Genomic DNA, 18,507 nt, shown 5'->3' on the forward strand with positions numbered 1-18,507 from the left:
ATGAGGCTGAGCACTGAGACGAGCGGCCGGACGCGGTGGCGGCAGGTACTGTTACCGTTCCTGCTATCTTTATTCCGCGGGGCTCTCCCAAACCAAATTCGCTACTCAATTCCCGAGGAGCTGGCCAAAAACTCGGTTGTAGGAAATCTTGCTAAAGATCTAGGGCTCAGTGTCCCGGACTTGTCGGCCAGGAAGCTGCGGATTAGCGCGGAGAAGGAATATTTCGTTGTAAAACCTGAAAGCGGTGAATTACTTGTGAGTAACAGAATAGACCGAGAAGAGATTTGTGGGAGGAAGCCTCTGTGCGTTCTAGATTTCGATACTGTCGCCGAAAACCCACTTAATATTTTCCACGTAACAGTAATAGTAGAGGATATAAATGACAATACTCCGCTATTCAAACAGAGTAAGATTGATTTAAAAATTGGAGAATCCACTAAGCCAGGTAAAACATTTCCACTAGACCCGGCACTAGATTCGGATGCTGGTCCTAATTCACTGCAAAGATATTACCTTAATGGCAATGAGTACTTTGATCTCAGAGAGATACAGACTCCAGATGGACGTAAATATCCTGAGCTGATTCTGAAACATTCTCTGGACAGAGAAGAGCAGAATTTTCATCAACTGCTACTGACAGCTGTAGACGGTGGGGACCCACCCCAGAGTGGCACCACCCAGATCCAAATCCAAGTTACAGATGCCAATGATAACCCCCCGGTGTTCAGCCAGGACGTGTACAGAGTCAGCCTGCAAGAGGGTGTGCCACCTGGCTTCTTAGTACTTCGAGTGACAGCCACCGATCAGGACGAAGGAGTCAACGCGGAGATCACCTACTTCTTTCATAATGTGGATGAACAAGTGAAACAGTTTTTTAACTTAAATCAAAGAACAGGAGAAATCACGTCAAATGATGATTTTGATTTTGAAATTGCTAATAGTTACACTCTCCGTATAGAAGCGAAAGATCCTGGAGATCTAGCAGCCCACTGCAGTGTCCAAGTCGACATTCTTGATGAGAATGATTGTGCACCTGAAATGATTGTGACTTCAGTATTTACTCCCCTACCAGAGGATTCACCACCAGGAACACTGATCGCCTTGATAAAAACTAAAGATAGAGACTCTGGAGAAAATGGGGAAGTTTACTGCCAAATTTTGGGAAAGGCCGAGTTTATATTGAAATCTTACTTGAAGAACTATTACAAGCTAACAACAGACAAGACCTTGGACCGAGAGGAGATCTCAGAATACAATATCACAGTAATGGCCACCGACAGAGGTAATCCGCCCCTCTCTTCTAGTATAACCATCACCCTGCACATCGCAGATGTCAACGACAACACTCCGGTTTTCCACCAGGCCTCCTACGTGGTCCACGTGCCAGAAAACAACCCACCTGGAGCTTCCATCGCGCATGTCAGCGCCTCCGACCCTGACCTAGGGCCCAATGGCCACGTCTCCTACTCCATCGTGGCCAGCGACCTGGAGCCGCGCGCGCTGTCGTCCTACGTGTCCGTGAACCCGCAGAGTGGCGTGGTGTTCGCACAGCGCGCCTTCGACCACGAGCAGCTTCGCGCCTTCGAACTGACGCTGCAGGCCCGGGACCACGGCTCGCCAGCGCTCAGCTCCAACGTGAGCCTGCGCGTGCTGGTGGGCGACCGCAACGACAATGCGCCCAGGGTCCTGTACCCGGCGCTGGGGCCCGACGGCTCGGCGCTCTTCGACACGGTGCCCCGCGCCGCGCAGCCCGGCTACTTAGTCACCAAAGTGGTGGCGGTGGACGCCGATTCTGGACACAACGCCTGGCTGTCCTACCACGTGCTGCAGGCCAGCGAGCCCGGACTGTTCAGCGTGGGGCTGCGCACGGGCGAGGTGCGCACGGCGAGGGCCTTGGGCGACAGGGACGCGGCCCGCCAGCGCCTGCTGGTCGCTGTGCGCGATGGGGGACAGCCGCCCCTCTCGGCCACCGCCACGCTGCTCCTGGTTTTCGCCGACAGCCTGCAGGAGGCGCTGCCGGACCTCAGCGACCAGCCCGCGCCGTCTGACCCCCAAGCTGAGCTGCAGTTTTACCTGGTGGTGGCCTTGGCCTTGATCTCGGTGCTTTTCCTCCTGGCGGTGATTCTGGCGGTCGCCCTGCACCTGCGACGCTCCTCCAGCCCTGCTGCTTGGGGCTGCTTTAAGCCTGGTCTCTGTGTCAAGTCTGCACCTGGAGTTCTCCCCCACTACAGTGAGGGAACGTTGCCCTATTCCTACAATCTGTGCGTTGCCTCTCAATCAGCTAAGACGGAATTTAATATTCTCAATATCACCCCAGAAGTGGTTCCCCCTCAGGATCTCCTCTGCGAAGATGCCTCTTGGGTGCCAAGTACTAATCATGGAGATGCTGGTGTCCCATTTGCCTCGGATACTATTTTAAAGGTGAGTTTTAATTCAATTCACTTATTTTGCGGTTTCAATGTTTCTTAATAAATCACCTGAGTGGAGTAGAAGTCTTCAATTCATATTTCATTGTTTTGTAGGTAGAATTTAATTTTTTTTTTTTTTTTTTTTTGCCTAAACGTCTTAGTCTTATTTAAGCAAATCTTTGACATAGGTTGCATATCTTATGGAGAAGGCAGTGGCAACCCACTCCAGTACTCTTGCCTGGAAAATCCCATGGGTGGAGGGGAGGAGCCTGGTAGGCTACAGTCCATGGGGTTGCGAAGAGTCGGAGAGGACTGAGCGACTTCACTTTCACTTTTCACTTTCATGCCTTGGAGAAGGAAATGGCAACCCACTCCAGTGTGTTTTGCCTGGAGAATCCCAGGGATGGGGGAGCCTGGTGGGCTGCCGTCTCTGGGGTCGCACAGAGTGACTTAGCAGCAGCAGCAGCCTATCTTATGGGTGGGATTTATTTATCCGTGTGGGTGCTCAGTTGTTCAGTCGTGTCTAACTCTTTACGATTCTATGGATGTAGACCACCATGTTCTTCTGTCCTTGGGATTATCCTGGAATACTGGAGTAGGTTATGATTTCCTTCTCCAGGAGATCTTCCGGACCCTGGGATCGGACTCACACCTCTTGCATCTCCTGCATTGGCAGGCAGATTCTTTACCACTGAGCCACCTGGGAAGCCCCTTATTTACCCATAGTTACAAACTTTTCTACATAAGATACTTTGGTTTCTTCCTCATCTTTACGTTCCTTCCCTCTGGAAGTTTATAACTGTTGAGAACTTAAGCTCTTTGTTTTTCCTTCAGAGTCTTTATATTAGTTTCATTCGTTTTAGCTATGCTTCCTCTTAGAAGTATAGTACTTAAGAGTAAAGAGATCTCCCAATCTCACTAGTTTGGAAAACTGAGAACCCAAGAAAGAAGAATTTTAGTCAATGATATGGCCTGTCAACAGCAGAGCATAGGTAGGACTGACATGAACACCAGCACTCTAAGCATCTTTACAAGCTAAGTGTCTTGGGATCCCAGATCTATTTTAAAAGGTCATGCAAAGTTTGAGGTATGCAGTGTCTGCTAATAAGAATGTGTTTAATAAATGGGAGAAATGTTTTCTCTGTCATGTACAGTAACAAATTGCTCTTTTGAAAAATCATACATTGAGAAAATTTTTGTGACCTTTTCTCACACTGTTTACTTAAAACTTCATTTTTAAAGTTTTCTAGATATAAATGTAAAATACTTTTATTTTCTTCATTTTCCTGTGAGGTGTCTTTAAGTAAAAATTGCTCTCTCACTTAATGGACTCTCTGAAATCACCTTTCTTTTTAGTCATGACATATTTCTTTTTTGCTATCATATAAAGATGATAACATTAAATATCTGTCTTAATAGAAAGGCCACTTACTGCCTGCTCAATGATAAGTATCTGGACTTGTTTTTCTGTTTGGGTGATGAACTAAATCCTTTTCAGCCACAATCACTATACTGATTTTCCCCAGGTGTAACTGTAAAACATCTAACTCCAACTCAGACATAGTAATTAGAAAATATAAATAACGCATAGTTAATTCAACTCGAAATCTCAATGTGATATAGTGTAGCTGCCAAGTGTGAAAATCTTGAAACTTTCTCAAAGACTTCAGAAGTAACAAAAAGCAAAAAAAACTAAAAACCCTTTATTTCCTCTGCATATGACAACTAATACAATTTGCATAATACAGTGGGCCTTTTTTCAAAGGTCTATTGAGAGCTAGGATTGTTTTCTTGGTGTTCTTATGTACAAATGGGCATATTTTCATAAACATATCCTAATTAAAAATGAGATCTTAAAGCCTACAAAAACTTCTGATGTCCTAATTAGATGGGCTCAATATAAGTAAGTGAATAAAGGGCATAGGCTCAATGGCACATTAAATAAAACTTTCTAAAGAAGTAAAAAAGAGAGGGAGAGGATATATGTATACTTATGGCTGATTTGTGTTGTATTTAGAAACTAACACAACACTGTAAAACAATTATCCTCCAAATAAAAACATTTTTTTAAATAGTAAAAAGTGCAAATTCTCAGGCCTGACTCCAGACTAACTGAATCAGCAGTTCTGGGCCCACCAGCATTTCCTTTCTAACAAGCTCTCGAGTGACTCTCCAGGTGACTCTCTCACAGGCAGAGCGGGGGAGAACCAATTCTGCCTGATCTCCAAACCACCCCTCACCCCAGACCAAAATCTATGTCTGGTCCCTTTCCAATCTATATGATGTGCATGGTTCATCAGAGTTTCTGCCATAAACCAAAGAAGAAGAAACCTGCCCCATTTGAACAATAGGAACACCCTCTAATCACTTAATTCTCTCTTCAAAGAATAAATAAGAATTTTTAAAAAGTAAAAAAGAATAATTATATTAATCTCAGAATTAATCTTGTAGAAGTCTTTTGTTATTTCAGAATTAAATATTATTTTTATATAAACAATGTCATGTAATCTATTAAGGATACGGAAAATTATTAAAATAAAATATAATTAAACATTTTTGACATGAAAACAGAATTGGTGTAGTAACTAGTTATAACTCTGAGCGTCGCTGTTCACCAAGTGGGAATGAAGCTGCCGCTGATGCGATCAGACTCCGCTCCTTCCGCACAAAACACGCGCCGATCAGAGAAGCTCCTGGGAAGTCGCCCTCCCGCGCCCCTCTTCTCATAAGGGAACTGTTCCCGTTGGCTTTAGAGAAATAAGGAAACAGCAGGCTGGAACCAGGACTAAGAGAAAACTGGTCTGAGAGAGGCAATGGCGGATCCACTGAGGGGTTGGGGCTGCAGTGAGCCGTTCCTGCTCTTCATTCTCCTGGGGACGCTGTGGGAAGCTGGGGCCGGGCACATCCGCTACTCGGTACCAGAGGAGCTGGACAAAGGCTCCTTCGTGGGTAACATCGCCAAGGATCTCGGGCTGGAGCCCCGGGAGCTGGAGGAGCGCGGAGTCCGCATCGTCTCCAGAGGTAGGACGCAACTCTTTGCTCTGAATCCGCGAAGCGGCAGCTTAGTCACTGCAGACAGGATAGACCGGGAGGAGCTCTGCGCTCAGAGCGCGCGGTGTCTAGTGAGTTTTAACATCTTGGTTGAGAATAAAATGAAAATGTATGGGGTAGAAGTAGAAATAACTGATATTAATGATAACTTCCCGCGTTTCCGGGATGAGGAAGTAAAAGTAAAAGTCAATGAAAATGCGGCAGTGGGAACACCATTAGTACTTCCCTTCGCTCGAGATGCGGATGTGGGTGTGAACTCCCTCCAGAGGTACCAGCTCAGCTCCAATATACACTTCTCTTTGGATGAGAAAAGCGGAGGAGATGGACAGAAATATCCAGAGCTGGTACTGGAACAGCCCTTGGATCGCGAGAAAGTACCTGTTCATGATCTCCTCCTCACAGCTCTAGATGGCGGAGACCCCATACTCTCTGGTACTACGCACATCCACGTGATGGTCCTCGATGCAAACGATAATGCTCCCCTGTTCACCCAACCGGAGTACAGAGTGAGTGTTCCAGAGAACATAGCTGTCGGCACTCGGCTGCTCACACTAACTGCTACGGATCCAGATGAGGGAATAAATGGGAAATTGACATACTCTTTTCGCAATGAAGAAGAAAAAATTTCAGAGACTTTCCAACTTGATTCCAACTTGGGTGAAATCTCAACTGTGCAACCACTGGATTATGAAGAATCCAGATTCTATAACATGGAAGTGGTAGCTCAAGATGGAGGTGCTCTTCTTGCCAGCGCTAAGGTACTAATCACAGTACAGGACGTGAATGACAATGCGCCTGAAGTACTCCTCACCTCTCTGTCCAGTACCGTCTCTGAAGACTGTCTTCCGGGAACCATAATTGCGCTGTTTAGCGTACATGATGGTGATTCTGGAGAGAATGGCGAGATTGTGTGTTCTATTCCCAGGAACTTGCCCTTTAAACTGGAAAAGTCAGTTGATAATTACTATCACTTATTGACAACTAGAGCCCTGGACAGAGAAGAGATCTCAGATTACAACATCACAGTAACTGTCACTGACTGTGGAAATCCACCACTGTCTACAGAAAACCACATCTTCCTGAAAGTGGCAGACATCAACGACAACCCTCCCATTTTCCTTCACACCTCATACTACACCTACATCCCAGAAAACAACCCCAGAGGCATCTCGATCTTCTCTGTGAATGCCCACGATCCCGACAGCGGCAAGAACGCCCAGGTCACTTATGCTCTGGCTGAGGACAAATTTCAGGGAATGCCTCTGTCATCCTATGTGTCCATCAACTCTGACACGGGAGCCCTGTATGCACTGAGGTCTTTTGACTATGAGCAGGTTAGAGAACTGCAACTGTGGGTGACAGCCAGTGACAATGGAGACCCTCCACTCAGCAGCAATGTGTCCCTGAGCCTGTTCATCCTGGACCAGAACGACAACGCACCTGAAATCTTGTATCCTGCCCTCCCCATCGATGGCTCCACGGGTGTGGAGCTGGCACCCCGCTCTGCAGAGCCTGGCTACCTGGTCACCAAGGTGGTGGCAGTGGACAGAGACTCAGGACAGAACGCCTGGCTGTCCTACCGCCTGCTCAAGGCCAGCGAGCCAGGACTCTTCACAGTGGGGCTGCACACAGGCGAGGTGCGCACAGCGCGGGCGCTGCTGGACAGAGATGCAATCAAGCAGAACCTGGTGGTGGTGGTCCAAGATCATGGCCAGCCTCCTCTTTCTGCCACCGTCACGCTCACGGTGGCTGTGGCTGACAGCATCCCAGATGTGCTGGCCGACTTGGGCAGCCTCGAACCCTCCACTGACCCTGACGACTCAGGGCTCACTTTGTACCTGGTGGTGGCTGTGGCCTCGGTCTCCTGCGTCTTCCTCGCCTTTGTCATCGCGCTGCTGACTCTCAGACTGCGGCGCTGGTACACGTCGCGCGCCCTGCAGGCTTCGGGCAGCGGGTTGGCAGGCTTGCCCGCCTCTCACTTTGTGGGCGTGGACGGGGTGCGGGCTTTCCTTCAGACCTATTCGCACGAGGTCTCGCTCACCGCGGACTCTCGAGGGAGTCACGTGATCTTCCCGCAGCCCAACTACGCAGACACGCTCATCAGCCAGGAGAGCTGTGAGAAAAGCGAGCCTCTCCTGATACCTGAGAAGATAAGCGCAAAGGAAAGAGAGCTAGAAGTTCTTCAGGTGAGTTTTCTTTTTCAGTAGGGATGCTTGGAGCATTTTCTTCATTTGTTTTCATCATTTTTCTCCCACATTCAAAATCGCTTAATTATGTAGTGAATCATTATTTATTTGCTTTATTTACTGATGAACTTGATTTAATTTGATAATTGATGTTTTCTCCATTTGTTTTCTCATTATATTTTGAGTTTAATGTTTCTTTCTATAATGTGTGGGTATTTTAGAAACTCTAGCTGATCTCCAGATGCTTAAGTGAAGCAAGGATTTTTTTTTTTTAAGTGGCTATACATAATCATTTTATCCAAAGACTTTCTTATACTAGAACTGTTTGTTAATAGGTGTTTAATTAGTCCTAATTGTTGGATGTAATGTTCTCTTTTGAATATTTGCCTAAATACCATAGTACATACATTTGGAAAAAGTATTCCACAGCATTGGTATTTTAGTACCTGCAATTTAGTAATAATAATTTGCATAAATAAGTGGAAGAATATAGAAAACATGATGAATATCAGAAAGACAGATTAAATTTATAGTGATAATATCTGTGGCATTCTAAAATCTGGAAAGCTTGGGTTAAATTATGTAATAATTGGACATGTGTATTTGTTGAGAGAGGAATTCAATAAGATGGAGCCTTTGAATTGTGGTTTAGAATAAATTCTGTGATGCAGTTTAAAATCTCCAACTAGATACAGTCATTGAATACAAATATGCCATACGCTTGGCATCTTTTGGTTACACACAACCCCTCCACCTTTCAGGATCAATATGGACCTAAATGTTTGCATTTCTGCAAGTGCAGGTACAGTTCCACTTTATTACAAGAGTTTAAGATCTGTATTTGGAAAGTCAATTAATGAAATAAAATTCAACTGATGAAATAAGACAGGACAAGAGAAATTAAAGATAAAATCCTCTGTGTTTGTTTTATCCTCCTCCCTCCCTAGTATGCAGCGTATATCTGCATTACAGGCTAACCAGAGCTCCTCAGAGATGGGAATGCCTGCCTGGCTGTAAAAATCAGTATTTTTTTCTTCTGATGCTATCTGTGTAACTTCTTAAAAGAATAGTGCTCTTTCCCAGCTCTGTAGGGGGTCACAGTGACTTTCTGCTTGTTTTGTACTGCTTACCTGGACCATGGATCCTTGGTGAACTTTACACAAAGTATCAGTACATTATTTTTATATATGATCCTTTGTCTCTAAAAAAATGCATATTACTGTGCCTTCAACTTCTAACAGGTGGAGCAGTTCTCAGAACTTTCTGAGAAGCTGCTTCCTTGGTTATAATCCTCAGTTTGGTTTGAATAAAATTCCCTTTTTTTTTTCTTCCTAACTTGATAGTTAATTAAATCTTCACTGACACAACTTTAAAAAGACTTGAAAATTTAAAAAGTATTTCTCAGGGATGTACTCATCTTAAACTATGAGATTTTTCTGATGAAATACGACTTACTGGTCTATGTGTCTCAAATTTCATGAATATGTCTTATATAATGGACGAATTGTGTGCCCTATTCATTTTTGTATATGGTTTGCTGGAGATGATTTTTAGATCTGTTTTTAAAAAGATTTTTCAATCTTTTAAATTCTGTACTTTCAACAACTTGAACATCAGCTGCAAATTATGAATAAACAGGGAAAATGGGAATATTATTAACAGACCTGTAGGTTACATTACTTAATAACATGAAAGGGTTATCATGCATTTGGGAATGTGAGACCACTTGACTTTTCTTTTTTAATATTTATATGAAGGGAATCTAATTATATATGGGTAATTTTGACCTCACTGCATACAATGTGCAGACTCACTGAATAGTGAATTCATCCAAAGAGTAGCAAGAGACCTATCTCTGTGATAGGTACAGATGCCATTCACTCATGCATGAAAACTCACTTTTCATTATTTTTGAAGTAAAAGAATACTGTATAGATTTGGGTATATGCTCTAGGCTCTTTTTCATGCAATGGGAAAAAATATTTTCTATATCTCTATAACCTTCAATAGCCTTTACATAATAAAATGTTTGATCTACACACTGTGAGTGTATATACTATGTATACTCTATACTCTTAAATATTTGAATCTTTAGTTTCATATGTGTTCTGAAAAAAACTTCCCTGTACTAACTGAAGTGTTCATACAGTGGTAAAAAAAAAAAAAAAAAAAAGAAAAGAAAGGGGGGCACTTGCTCAGTCATATTTTGAAGCAAAGTCTTGTTATTTTATGTTCGTATTAGAGATACCAGTGAATTTCTGTTTAGCATCCTGGATAAATCAGTTTTTCCACTGTAAGATGAGTTCTACATTGTTATACATCTTCTAAGCTTTATAATGATAATGTATTATGTGGTTAAAAAACTATTTCTGAATTAATATTCTAATATTCACCTATCAGAAACATGGAAATTGGAGTGCTTATTGATATGAAAGAGTGTCTATAACAAAGAGTTGAGATAATCAGATAGTTGAAAGGCAACCAAGAAAAAGTGGACTACGTAGATCACTTTCTCTGGAATATATCTTTATGAGGATTCATACTTCACTTCCAAAATCCAAATAATTCACCATTGCTGAGCTACATAAGAAGAAACAGTACAATTAAAGACAATGGTAACATAGTGTGGAAAAAAATAAGCTTAGTGAAATAGTTTTAAAATTATGGTCATTTAATAAAAATAGACTTGGAAACTAAGGAAAAGAGAGTTTCTTGCTTCTTACCATACTTCTGTTTTATAAGGACAACCAGTCTCCTTGCTATCCATCAATTATTTGGAGAAGATTATAACATCTATCTTTACTAAAACTAAAAGCTGTGAGATTTATAACTTTTATAAGTTAGAAGGAAAGAAAGAGCGAAATAACAATACATATCAAGATATTTCATGAATTTTAATATTATACTTTCTGCCACCACTTTCATTTGTGTCACTTTCCGGATATTATTTTATTTGGTCCTCAATTTTACTAAGGCACACAGGAAAGATGTTATTATGGCTACTGTATGAAATGGAAACTAAAAGCACGATGACGCCAATAAACATCTTCAGCAAGATACCTCTGGCTTTGAGGAATAAAAATCACCTGATTTGGAGGCATAAAGTTCAAGTTCGAAGAAATTATAGAGAGAAAGAAGATATAGTAAATATTTGAAATGCTAAAATCCTTATAGCATGGGACAAATGAGTATATCAGGACACAATGGACCTGTCTTCTAGCCGGCTCTGTATTTGGAGCTGATTTAGTAATCACTAACGCAGTTCTGCAGCCGAGTCGCGGGGCGCCGCTGTTGCCTAGTGCTGAACAAAAAGTATCGGCTTCTTCTGACGCAAAGGAATCTCCTGTGGACCGCGAAATCGCGAGATCTGTGCACTTTCAGGTTTTCTGCGGCGGAAATATCTATGCGAGAATCGGTCTGTCAAGATCTGTCAAGGAGTCTATCCTGCTCAGAAGTCCTTGGGATAATTTAGCGGTCACAGCTCTTCTGAATCAGAAAGGCAAAGGCGCGGAGGGTGGGATGGGACACCGCTTGGGACCGAAGCTCCAGGCTGGGCGGAGGCGAATGCTGTTTCTCTTCCTGCTGTCTTTGTTCCGCCCGGCGCTTTCAGAGCAAATCCGCTACACTATTCCAGAGGAGCTGGCCAGGGGCTCGCTGGTGGGGAACCTCGCCAAGGATCTGGGGCTTGGCCTGCGAGATTTGCCTACTCGGAACCTGCGGGTTAGTGCAGAGAAGAAATTCTTCACAGTGAACACCGATAACGGAGACTTACTTGTGAGCGACCGTATAGACCGAGAGCAGGTTTGTGGCAGGAAATCAACGTGTGTTCTGGAATTCGAAATGGTCGCTGAAAAGCCTTTGAACTTTTTTCATATAACCGTGGAGATTCAGGATGTCAACGACAACCCACCGACCTTTAGCCAAAATGTCACTGAGCTGGAAATCAGTGAAATGACCCCAACTGGAGCCACCTTTGCCCTGGAATCTGCACAAGATTCAGATGTAGGTGTCAATTCCCTGCAGCAGTACTACCTCAGCCCTGACCCCCATTTCTCTTTGATCCAGAAGGAGAACCCAGACGGCAGTAGATACCCGGAACTGGTAGTGAAGGCTCCTCTGGACAGAGAAGAGCAGTCCTGCCACCACCTGGTCCTCATGGCTGTGGATGGGGGTGAGCCAGCCAGAAGCTGCACTACCCAGATCAGGGTAGTTGTGGCAGACGCAAATGATAACCCCCCAGTGTTCACCCAGGACGTGTACAGGGTCAGTGTTCCAGAGAACCTACCCCTGGGTTCCTCTGTGCTAAGAGTGAGGGCCACTGACTTGGATGAGGGCATCAATGCCGAGATCGCCTACACTTTTATTAACGTTGACAAGGCAGTAAGACAACTGTTCAAGCTGGACAGTAAAACAGGGGAACTCACCACCGTTGGAGGACTGGACTTTGAAGAGAGAGAGAGCTACACGATTGGGGTGGAAGCAAAGGATGGTGGACATCACACTGCCCACTGCAAAATACAAATAGACATTTTGGATGAAAATGACAATGTTCCTGAGATAACCCTGGATTCTGAATCTAAATATATAAAAGAAGACACTGAGCTTGGGACTGTTGTTGCTTTGATCAAAACACATGATCTAGATTCTGGATTTAATGGGGAAGTCTTATGCCAAATAAAAGGAAATTTCCCATTTAAAATAGTTCAAGATACAAAAAACACGTACAAGCTGGTGACTGAAAGAGTCTTAGATCGAGAGAAGACTCCAGAATACAATGTCACTATCACAGCTACGGACAAAGGCAAGCCGCCCCTTTCCTCTAAAAGAAGTGTCACCTTGAAAGTCGCCGACGTCAACGACAACGTTCCGCTTTTCCACCAGGCCTCCTACGTGGTCCATGTGCCAGAAAACAACCCACCTGGCACTTCCATCGCCCAAGTTAACGCTTCGGATCCCGATTTGGGGCCCAACGGCCAGGTCTCCTACTCCATCATGGCCAGCGACCTGGAGCCGCGCGCGCTGTCGTCCTACGTGTCCGTGAACCCGCAGAGTGGCGTGGTGTTCGCGCAGCGCGCCTTCGACCACGAGCAGTTGCGCGCCTTCGAGTTGACGCTGCAGGCCCGCGACCACGGCTCACCCACTCTCAGCGCCAACGTGAGCCTGCGCGTGCTAGTGGGCGACCGCAACGACAACGCGCCCAGGGTGCTGTACCCGGCGCTGGGGCCCGACGGCTCGGCGCTCTTCGACACGGTGCCCCGCGCCGCGCAGCCCGGCTACCTAGTCACCAAGGTGGTGGCGGTGGACGCCGATTCTGGACACAACGCTTGGCTGTCCTATCACGTGCTGCAGGCCAGCGAGCCCGGACTGTTCAGCGTGGGGCTGCGCACAGGCGAGGTGCGGACGGCCCGGGCCTTGGGCGACAGGGACGCGGCCCGCCAGCGCCTGCTGGTCGCTGTGCGCGATGGGGGACAGCCGCCTCTCTCAGCCACCGCCACGCTGCTCCTGGTTTTCGCCGACAGCCTGCAGGAGGCGCTGCCGGACCTCAGTGACCGCCCGGCACCCCCTGACCCCCAGGCTGAGCTGCAGTTTTACCTGGTGGTGGCCTTGGCCTTGATCTCCGTGCTCTTCCTCCTCTCGGTGATTCTGGCAGTCGCCCTAAGTTTGCGGCGCTCCTCCAACCCTGCTACTTGGAGTTGCTTTCAAACTAGTTTTTGCTCCAAAACTGGACCTGGAGTCCTCCCCAACTATGGGGAAGGGACTTTACCTTATTCCTACAATCTGTGTGCTGCCGCACATTCCTCAAAGACTGAGTTTAAATTTCTCAATATAAAGCCTGAAAATGCTCCACCACAAGACCTTCTATGTAATGAAGCCTTTTGTCTTGAAAGTACCAGTAATGACAATGCCCAAGTGACTTCTAATTCAGTCAATTTGCAACAGGTGAGTTACTTCAAAACCTTTTCCTCCCATAAATATCATTAGGTTTCAGATAATTATTTTAGAAGTTAAAAAGTATGCAGGCTAACTCTAGCAGTTTTTGGTGTTTTCTTGATTTTTCTGGGCATAGAATGGGGATGAGAGGGGGTCTTAGAAATTCTTTGATCATTTATCTGTGTTGCAGTAGTTCTTTCATAGAATGCCACTTAGTAATACTCTTGAAATTTCTATTAATTCTAAAACAGTCTGTCCAGAAACATTTTTAATATGCTAGTATCTTACATTCTCACTGTAAGATGTTATTTATATCTATGTAGACAATTAAGTGAATTACATAAATTCAGGGTAGTCAGTCCTAAACATTGTTATACATAATATAAATATAAGAATACTTTTTCACTGTAGCCTATATATTTTCACTTTCATTGCATTTTCTTTAAAGTATACACAAATATTGGCTAAATAGTGCAGTTCTTAATCTATGTTAATAAAAATAGGTAATAACATCTAAAAATGACAACTCCTGTAACATAGTGGTGGATTGGTTCTAAACCTGTTCGTGGTTGTTGGTGCCCTTATTGAAAATTAGACAAATATAAACGATGGTGGAGTGTGGAGTTCAAAATTTACCGAAAAGTGTAAAAGTATTTGTGTTCTCCAAGACCCTAAGAGATGTCACAAAAATAAGCATCATTCCAAGAAACATTTAAAATTTCAGAATATGATATTTTATTTTTCCAAATGCTTTTAATTCTTGGGGAGAGAAATATTGAGTGTCATCTATACAGATTTAGCAGAAATAAGACCCTTTGTATTGATGGTTTCCGCAGAACAGTGCAGTATTAAGATAGGACTCTAAGCGTCGCTGTTCACTAACCCGGGTAAGGAAAGCGGTGAGAACTCGAGTTATATCCTCAAAGCACAAAGCAGATTATACAGGAAAAGCTCTGCCGCTGCGCAGAAAGCCTTCCCTAAATCGATTCGCATCTGATCACTGCTTGTTTATTGGCCTTGACCGCCAATTCTGAGACGCTCCAAACTGATGCGAACGTGTCCCCCCAGCTCATAATCCCAGGGAAGTCCAGAACGAGCCAGTAATGGCGGTTCTGCAAAGCCGCTGGCATTATAGCGGGTTGATCCTGCTCTTCATACTCCTGGGGACGCTGCGGGAGGCCAGGGCCGGGCAGATCCATTACTCCATTCCTGAGGAGCTGGACAAAGGCTCCTTCGTGGGCAACATTGCCAGGGATCTCGGGCTGGAGCCCCAGGAGCTGGCGGAGCGCGGAGTCCGAATCGTCTCCAGAGGTAGGATGCAGCTCTTTGCTCTGAACTCGCGAAGCGGCAGCTTGGTCACCGCGGGCAGGATAGACAGGGAGGAGCTCTGCGCTCAGAGGGCTCGATGTCTGGTGAATTTTAACATCCTTGTTGAGGATAAATTGAATCTTTTTCCCGTGGAAGTGGAAATAGTGGACATTAATGACAATGCACCCCGATTCTTAAGGGAAGAATTGGAAGTAAAAATTATCGAAAACGCAGCCTTATCCTCTCGATTTCCACTAATGGAGGTCTATGACCCGGATGTGGGAGTGAACTCTCTCCAGGGCTTCAAGCTCAGCGAGAATAGTCACTTCTCCGTGGAAATGCCGGGTAAAGCTGATGGGCCCAAATACCCAGAGCTGGTGCTGGAGCGCGCACTGGACCGGGAGGAACAAGCCATTCACCGCCTGGTCCTTACTGCCACGGATGGTGGTGACCCTGCCCGCTCCAGTGTGGCTCGAATCCTGGTAACTGTCCTAGATGCAAATGACAACGCTCCAGTCTTTACTCAGCCTGTGTATCGTGTGAATGTCCCTGAAAATCTGCCAGTAGGTACGCCAGTGTTGTCGGTAAATGCCACGGACCAGGATGAAGGAGTCCACGCAGAAGTAACATATTCTGTAGTGAGGATAACAGAAAAAATCTCAAAGACTTTCTGCCTGAATGTTTTGACTGGAGAGATATCAACTTCTGCAGTTCTAGACTATGAAGACACTAGCTTTTATGAGCTGGATATTGAAGCCCGGGATGGCCCAGGTCTACAAGACAGAGCCAAAGTCTTAATTACTATCTTGGATGTAAATGACAATGTACCAGAAGTGGTAGTTACATCTGGAAGCAGATCAGTTGCTGAAAGTACACCACCAGGCACAGTGATCATTCTTTTTCAAGTATATGATCGAGACTCTGGACTGAATGGCCTGGTAACATGTTCTATCTCAAAAAGTTTGCCATTTGAACTGGAAAAACCAGTAGACAATTATTATCGACTAGTGACGAGTACAGTTCTAGATAGAGAACAGGTATCCACATACAACATCACTGTGACAGCCACCGACAAAGGAATACCACCTCTGTCTACAGAAATGCTCATCTCCCTAAATGTGGCAGACATCAATGATAACCCACCTGCTTTTCCCCATACCTCCTACTCTGTCTATATTCCTGAGAACAATCCCAGAGGTGCCTCCATTTTCTCAGTGACTGCACATGATCCTGACAATCGTGAGAATGCCCAGGTTACCTATTCCTTAGCTGAAGACACCATCCAGGGGGTACCTCTGTCCTCCTACATCTCCATCAACTCTGACACTGGCATCCTGTATGCATTGCACTCCTTCGACTATGAACAGTTTCGTGACCTGCAGTTGAGAGTGATTGCAAGTGACAGTGGGGACCCACCACTCAGCAGCAATGTGTCTCTGAGCATATTTGTGCTGGACCGGAATGACAACACACCTGAGATTCTGTACCCCGTCCTCCCTACTGATGGCTCTACTGGTGTGGAGCTGGCACCTCGCTCTGCAGAGCCAGGCTACCTGGTCACCAAGGTGGTGGCAGTAGACAGAGATTCAGGCCAGAACGCCTGGCTGTCCTACCGTCTGCTCAAGGCCAGTGAACCAGGGCTCTTTGTGGTGGGACTGCACACGGGCGAAGTGCGCACAGCGCGGGCCCTGCTGGACAGAGATGCTCTCAAGCAGAGCCTGGTTGTGGCAGTCCAGGATCATGGTCAGCCCCCTCTTTCTGCCACCGTCACGCTCACGGTGGCTGTGGCCGACAGCATCCCAGATGTCCTGGCGGACCTGGGCAGCCTGGAGGTCCCTCACGACTCTGACGCTTCAGGCCTCACGCTGTACCTGGTGGTGGCTGTGGCTGCGGTGTCCTGTGTCTTCCTTGCCTTTGTCATCGTGCTACTGGCTCTCAGATTGCGGCATTGGCACCTGTCGCGTCTGCTCCAGACTTCGGGCAGTGGGTTGGCTCGCGTGCCCGCCTCTCACTTTGTGGGCGTGGACGGGGTGCGGGCTTTCCTGCAGACCTATTCGCACGAGGTCTCGCTCACGGCGGACTCTCGGGGGAGTCACGTGATCTTCCCGCAGCCGAACTACGCGGACACGCTCATCAGCCAGGAGAGCTGTGGGAAAAGCGAGCCTCTCTTGATTCAGGAAGATTTTTGTAAAGCGCAAGACTCCACTGTTCAGGTGAGGTTATTTGTTTTATTGTTCTTATTTGAACAGTAAAAGTTAAAATTCTCTCGGTTCAGTGCCTGATATTCTTAGTCTTTTGCAGTGAATTATATAGTTTTGAGAAGATTTTTCTTTTGTATCAGTAGAGGTCTGTTAAATCTTAGTTTTCTCAAATTTCACCCCCAAACCTTAATAAAGTATGTATCGAATTTCCTTTAACTTTTCTCCTCTTGGCAAGCTCTTTGTGCCATGGGTTGCTTTCCTCTTGCTTCTTAGTTATTGTTTTTCTATTATGTGGCATATCTGAGATTCTTTGTTTTATAATGTGAAAAAACCCAGAATTATGGCATCTGATAAGGAAGATCTTTTTTCTTCCCGGTGTTAACTAAAGCAAGTATTTTCTAAAATGATGGAATCTATGAGAGATATTTTCCCTCTTAACTAATTAGGAATAAAAAATGATTTTATAATAAATAAGAGAAATTGATGTATGAAGACCTGAATAATATTCCTAGAACTATCTGTTATTCTTTTCAGGACAATCGCAATATCTATAGCCTTCAAGTTAAAATTTAAGTTAAAAAGACTTGTCTTATATACCTCACATAAACTCTGGGAAAAGAAAATAATTTTATTAAAAAACATTCAAACTATAAAGTAGTACAGTGAGCAAATACTTGTTTACATCACCATTATTATAATTTTGGATTGATAACAAATAAGTATAAGTGCCTGATGCTGTATGCCTACTACAATGATTTTTTTGCAGTCTGCGTGTTTGATAGTATTTAAAAATGAATGTGAATTGTTAGATGTGGCAAGTAGTGTCCACTTACAAGATGTATCTCTAAAAATAGAGGACTAGTGAATGAGAATGAAGGATTAATAGTATTCAAATAAGAATTTAAATGATTTATCATATTTAGCCCAGATAAAATAAAGCTTTTGTTACTCGGGAACTCTATTCAAATATTTAAGGAAGGAAGAGTTGTCATTTAAAAGAATGATTACTCAATTCATCATAGCGCAAAGGTGTGAATAAAACTATGGCTTGAGTAGAAAGCAGCAAAGTTCTGAGTTGTTAAACAGAAAATGAATTGCCTTAGGAGCTAGAAGATTCTGTTACTGGTGCTTTTCAAAAATAAGTTGATGGTCCTGAGATTAATGGAATACAGGAGATAATATAATTTGATGAGTTGTTGAACTTCAAGCTAGCCAAGCTCTTTTCCAATCCTGAGTTTAGGGTTCTATTATTTGATAATACAATGGATTTGCCACTTGTGCATCTTGATTTGGTATGCACATGTAAAATAGACAATTCAGAAAATGCCTTGAAAATGAATGAGAACCTCATTTGTAACCTGAAATTGTCAGTATTCATAAAGAAAGATAATACTGAGTTATCTTTAAGTTAACCGCTAAGGA

At 44.6% G+C, this 18,507-nt stretch overlaps 4 protein-coding genes across 4 annotated transcripts in view; all 4 read left to right on the forward strand.

Annotated features, from left to right (window-relative positions):
* LOC102278452 (protocadherin gamma-B2) lies at nucleotides 1–3,940 on the forward strand. Its single transcript, XM_070374751.1, has 2 exons — nucleotides 1–2,421; nucleotides 3,935–3,940. Exons 1-2 carry the CDS (start codon nucleotides 1–3, stop codon nucleotides 3,938–3,940), a joined length of 2,427 nt encoding a protein of 808 aa, XP_070230852.1.
* On the forward strand, nucleotides 2,528–11,158 carry LOC102267983 (protocadherin gamma-A5). The gene is made up of 2 exons (XM_005900219.2): nucleotides 2,528–7,645; nucleotides 10,046–11,158. The coding sequence occupies exons 1-2, from the start codon at nucleotides 5,222–5,224 to the stop codon at nucleotides 10,070–10,072; spliced, it is 2,451 nt and encodes an 816-aa protein (XP_005900281.2). The 5' UTR covers nucleotides 2,528–5,221; the 3' UTR covers nucleotides 10,073–11,158.
* On the forward strand, nucleotides 10,675–14,680 carry LOC102278730 (protocadherin gamma-B3). Its single transcript, XM_014479571.2, has 3 exons — nucleotides 10,675–10,788; nucleotides 11,027–13,585; nucleotides 14,645–14,680. Exons 1-3 carry the CDS (start codon nucleotides 10,675–10,677, stop codon nucleotides 14,678–14,680), a joined length of 2,709 nt encoding a protein of 902 aa, XP_014335057.2.
* Nucleotides 13,597–18,507, forward strand: part of LOC138988558 (protocadherin gamma-A6-like) — an 8,331-nt gene continuing 3,420 nt past the window's right edge. Inside the window, exon 1 of the mRNA XM_070374498.1 lies at nucleotides 13,597–17,097. Within this exon, the coding sequence (XP_070230599.1) occupies nucleotides 14,680–17,097 (2,418 nt within the window). The 5' untranslated portion in view covers nucleotides 13,597–14,679. The remainder of the gene's footprint in view (nucleotides 17,098–18,507) is intronic.

Source organism: Bos mutus, chromosome 7 (genome assembly GCF_027580195.1).
Source record: "Bos mutus isolate GX-2022 chromosome 7, NWIPB_WYAK_1.1, whole genome shotgun sequence".
NCBI lineage: Eukaryota > Metazoa > Chordata > Mammalia > Artiodactyla > Bovidae > Bos > Bos mutus.

What these genes read in the sequence shown, in the direction of transcription:
- LOC102278452 (XM_070374751.1), top strand. Translation starts at nt 1, where the DNA reads ATGAGGCTGAGCACTGAGACGAGCGGCCGGACGCGGTGGCGGCAGGTA.
- LOC102267983 (XM_005900219.2), top strand. Translation starts at nt 5,222, where the DNA reads ATGGCGGATCCACTGAGGGGTTGGGGCTGCAGTGAGCCGTTCCTGCTC. An exon ending in GAGAGCTAGAAGTTCTTCAG is followed by an intron (nt 7,646 to 10,045) that starts GTGAGTTTTCTT and finishes TTCACCTATCAG; the next exon opens with AAACATGGAAATTGGAGTGC.
- LOC102278730 (XM_014479571.2), top strand. Translation starts at nt 10,675, where the DNA reads ATGACGCCAATAAACATCTTCAGCAAGATACCTCTGGCTTTGAGGAAT. An exon ending in ATAGAGAGAAAGAAGATATA is followed by an intron (nt 10,789 to 11,026) that starts GTAAATATTTGA and finishes GTGCACTTTCAG; the next exon opens with GTTTTCTGCGGCGGAAATAT. An exon ending in ATTCAGTCAATTTGCAACAG is followed by an intron (nt 13,586 to 14,644) that starts GTGAGTTACTTC and finishes GTGTCCCCCCAG; the next exon opens with CTCATAATCCCAGGGAAGTC.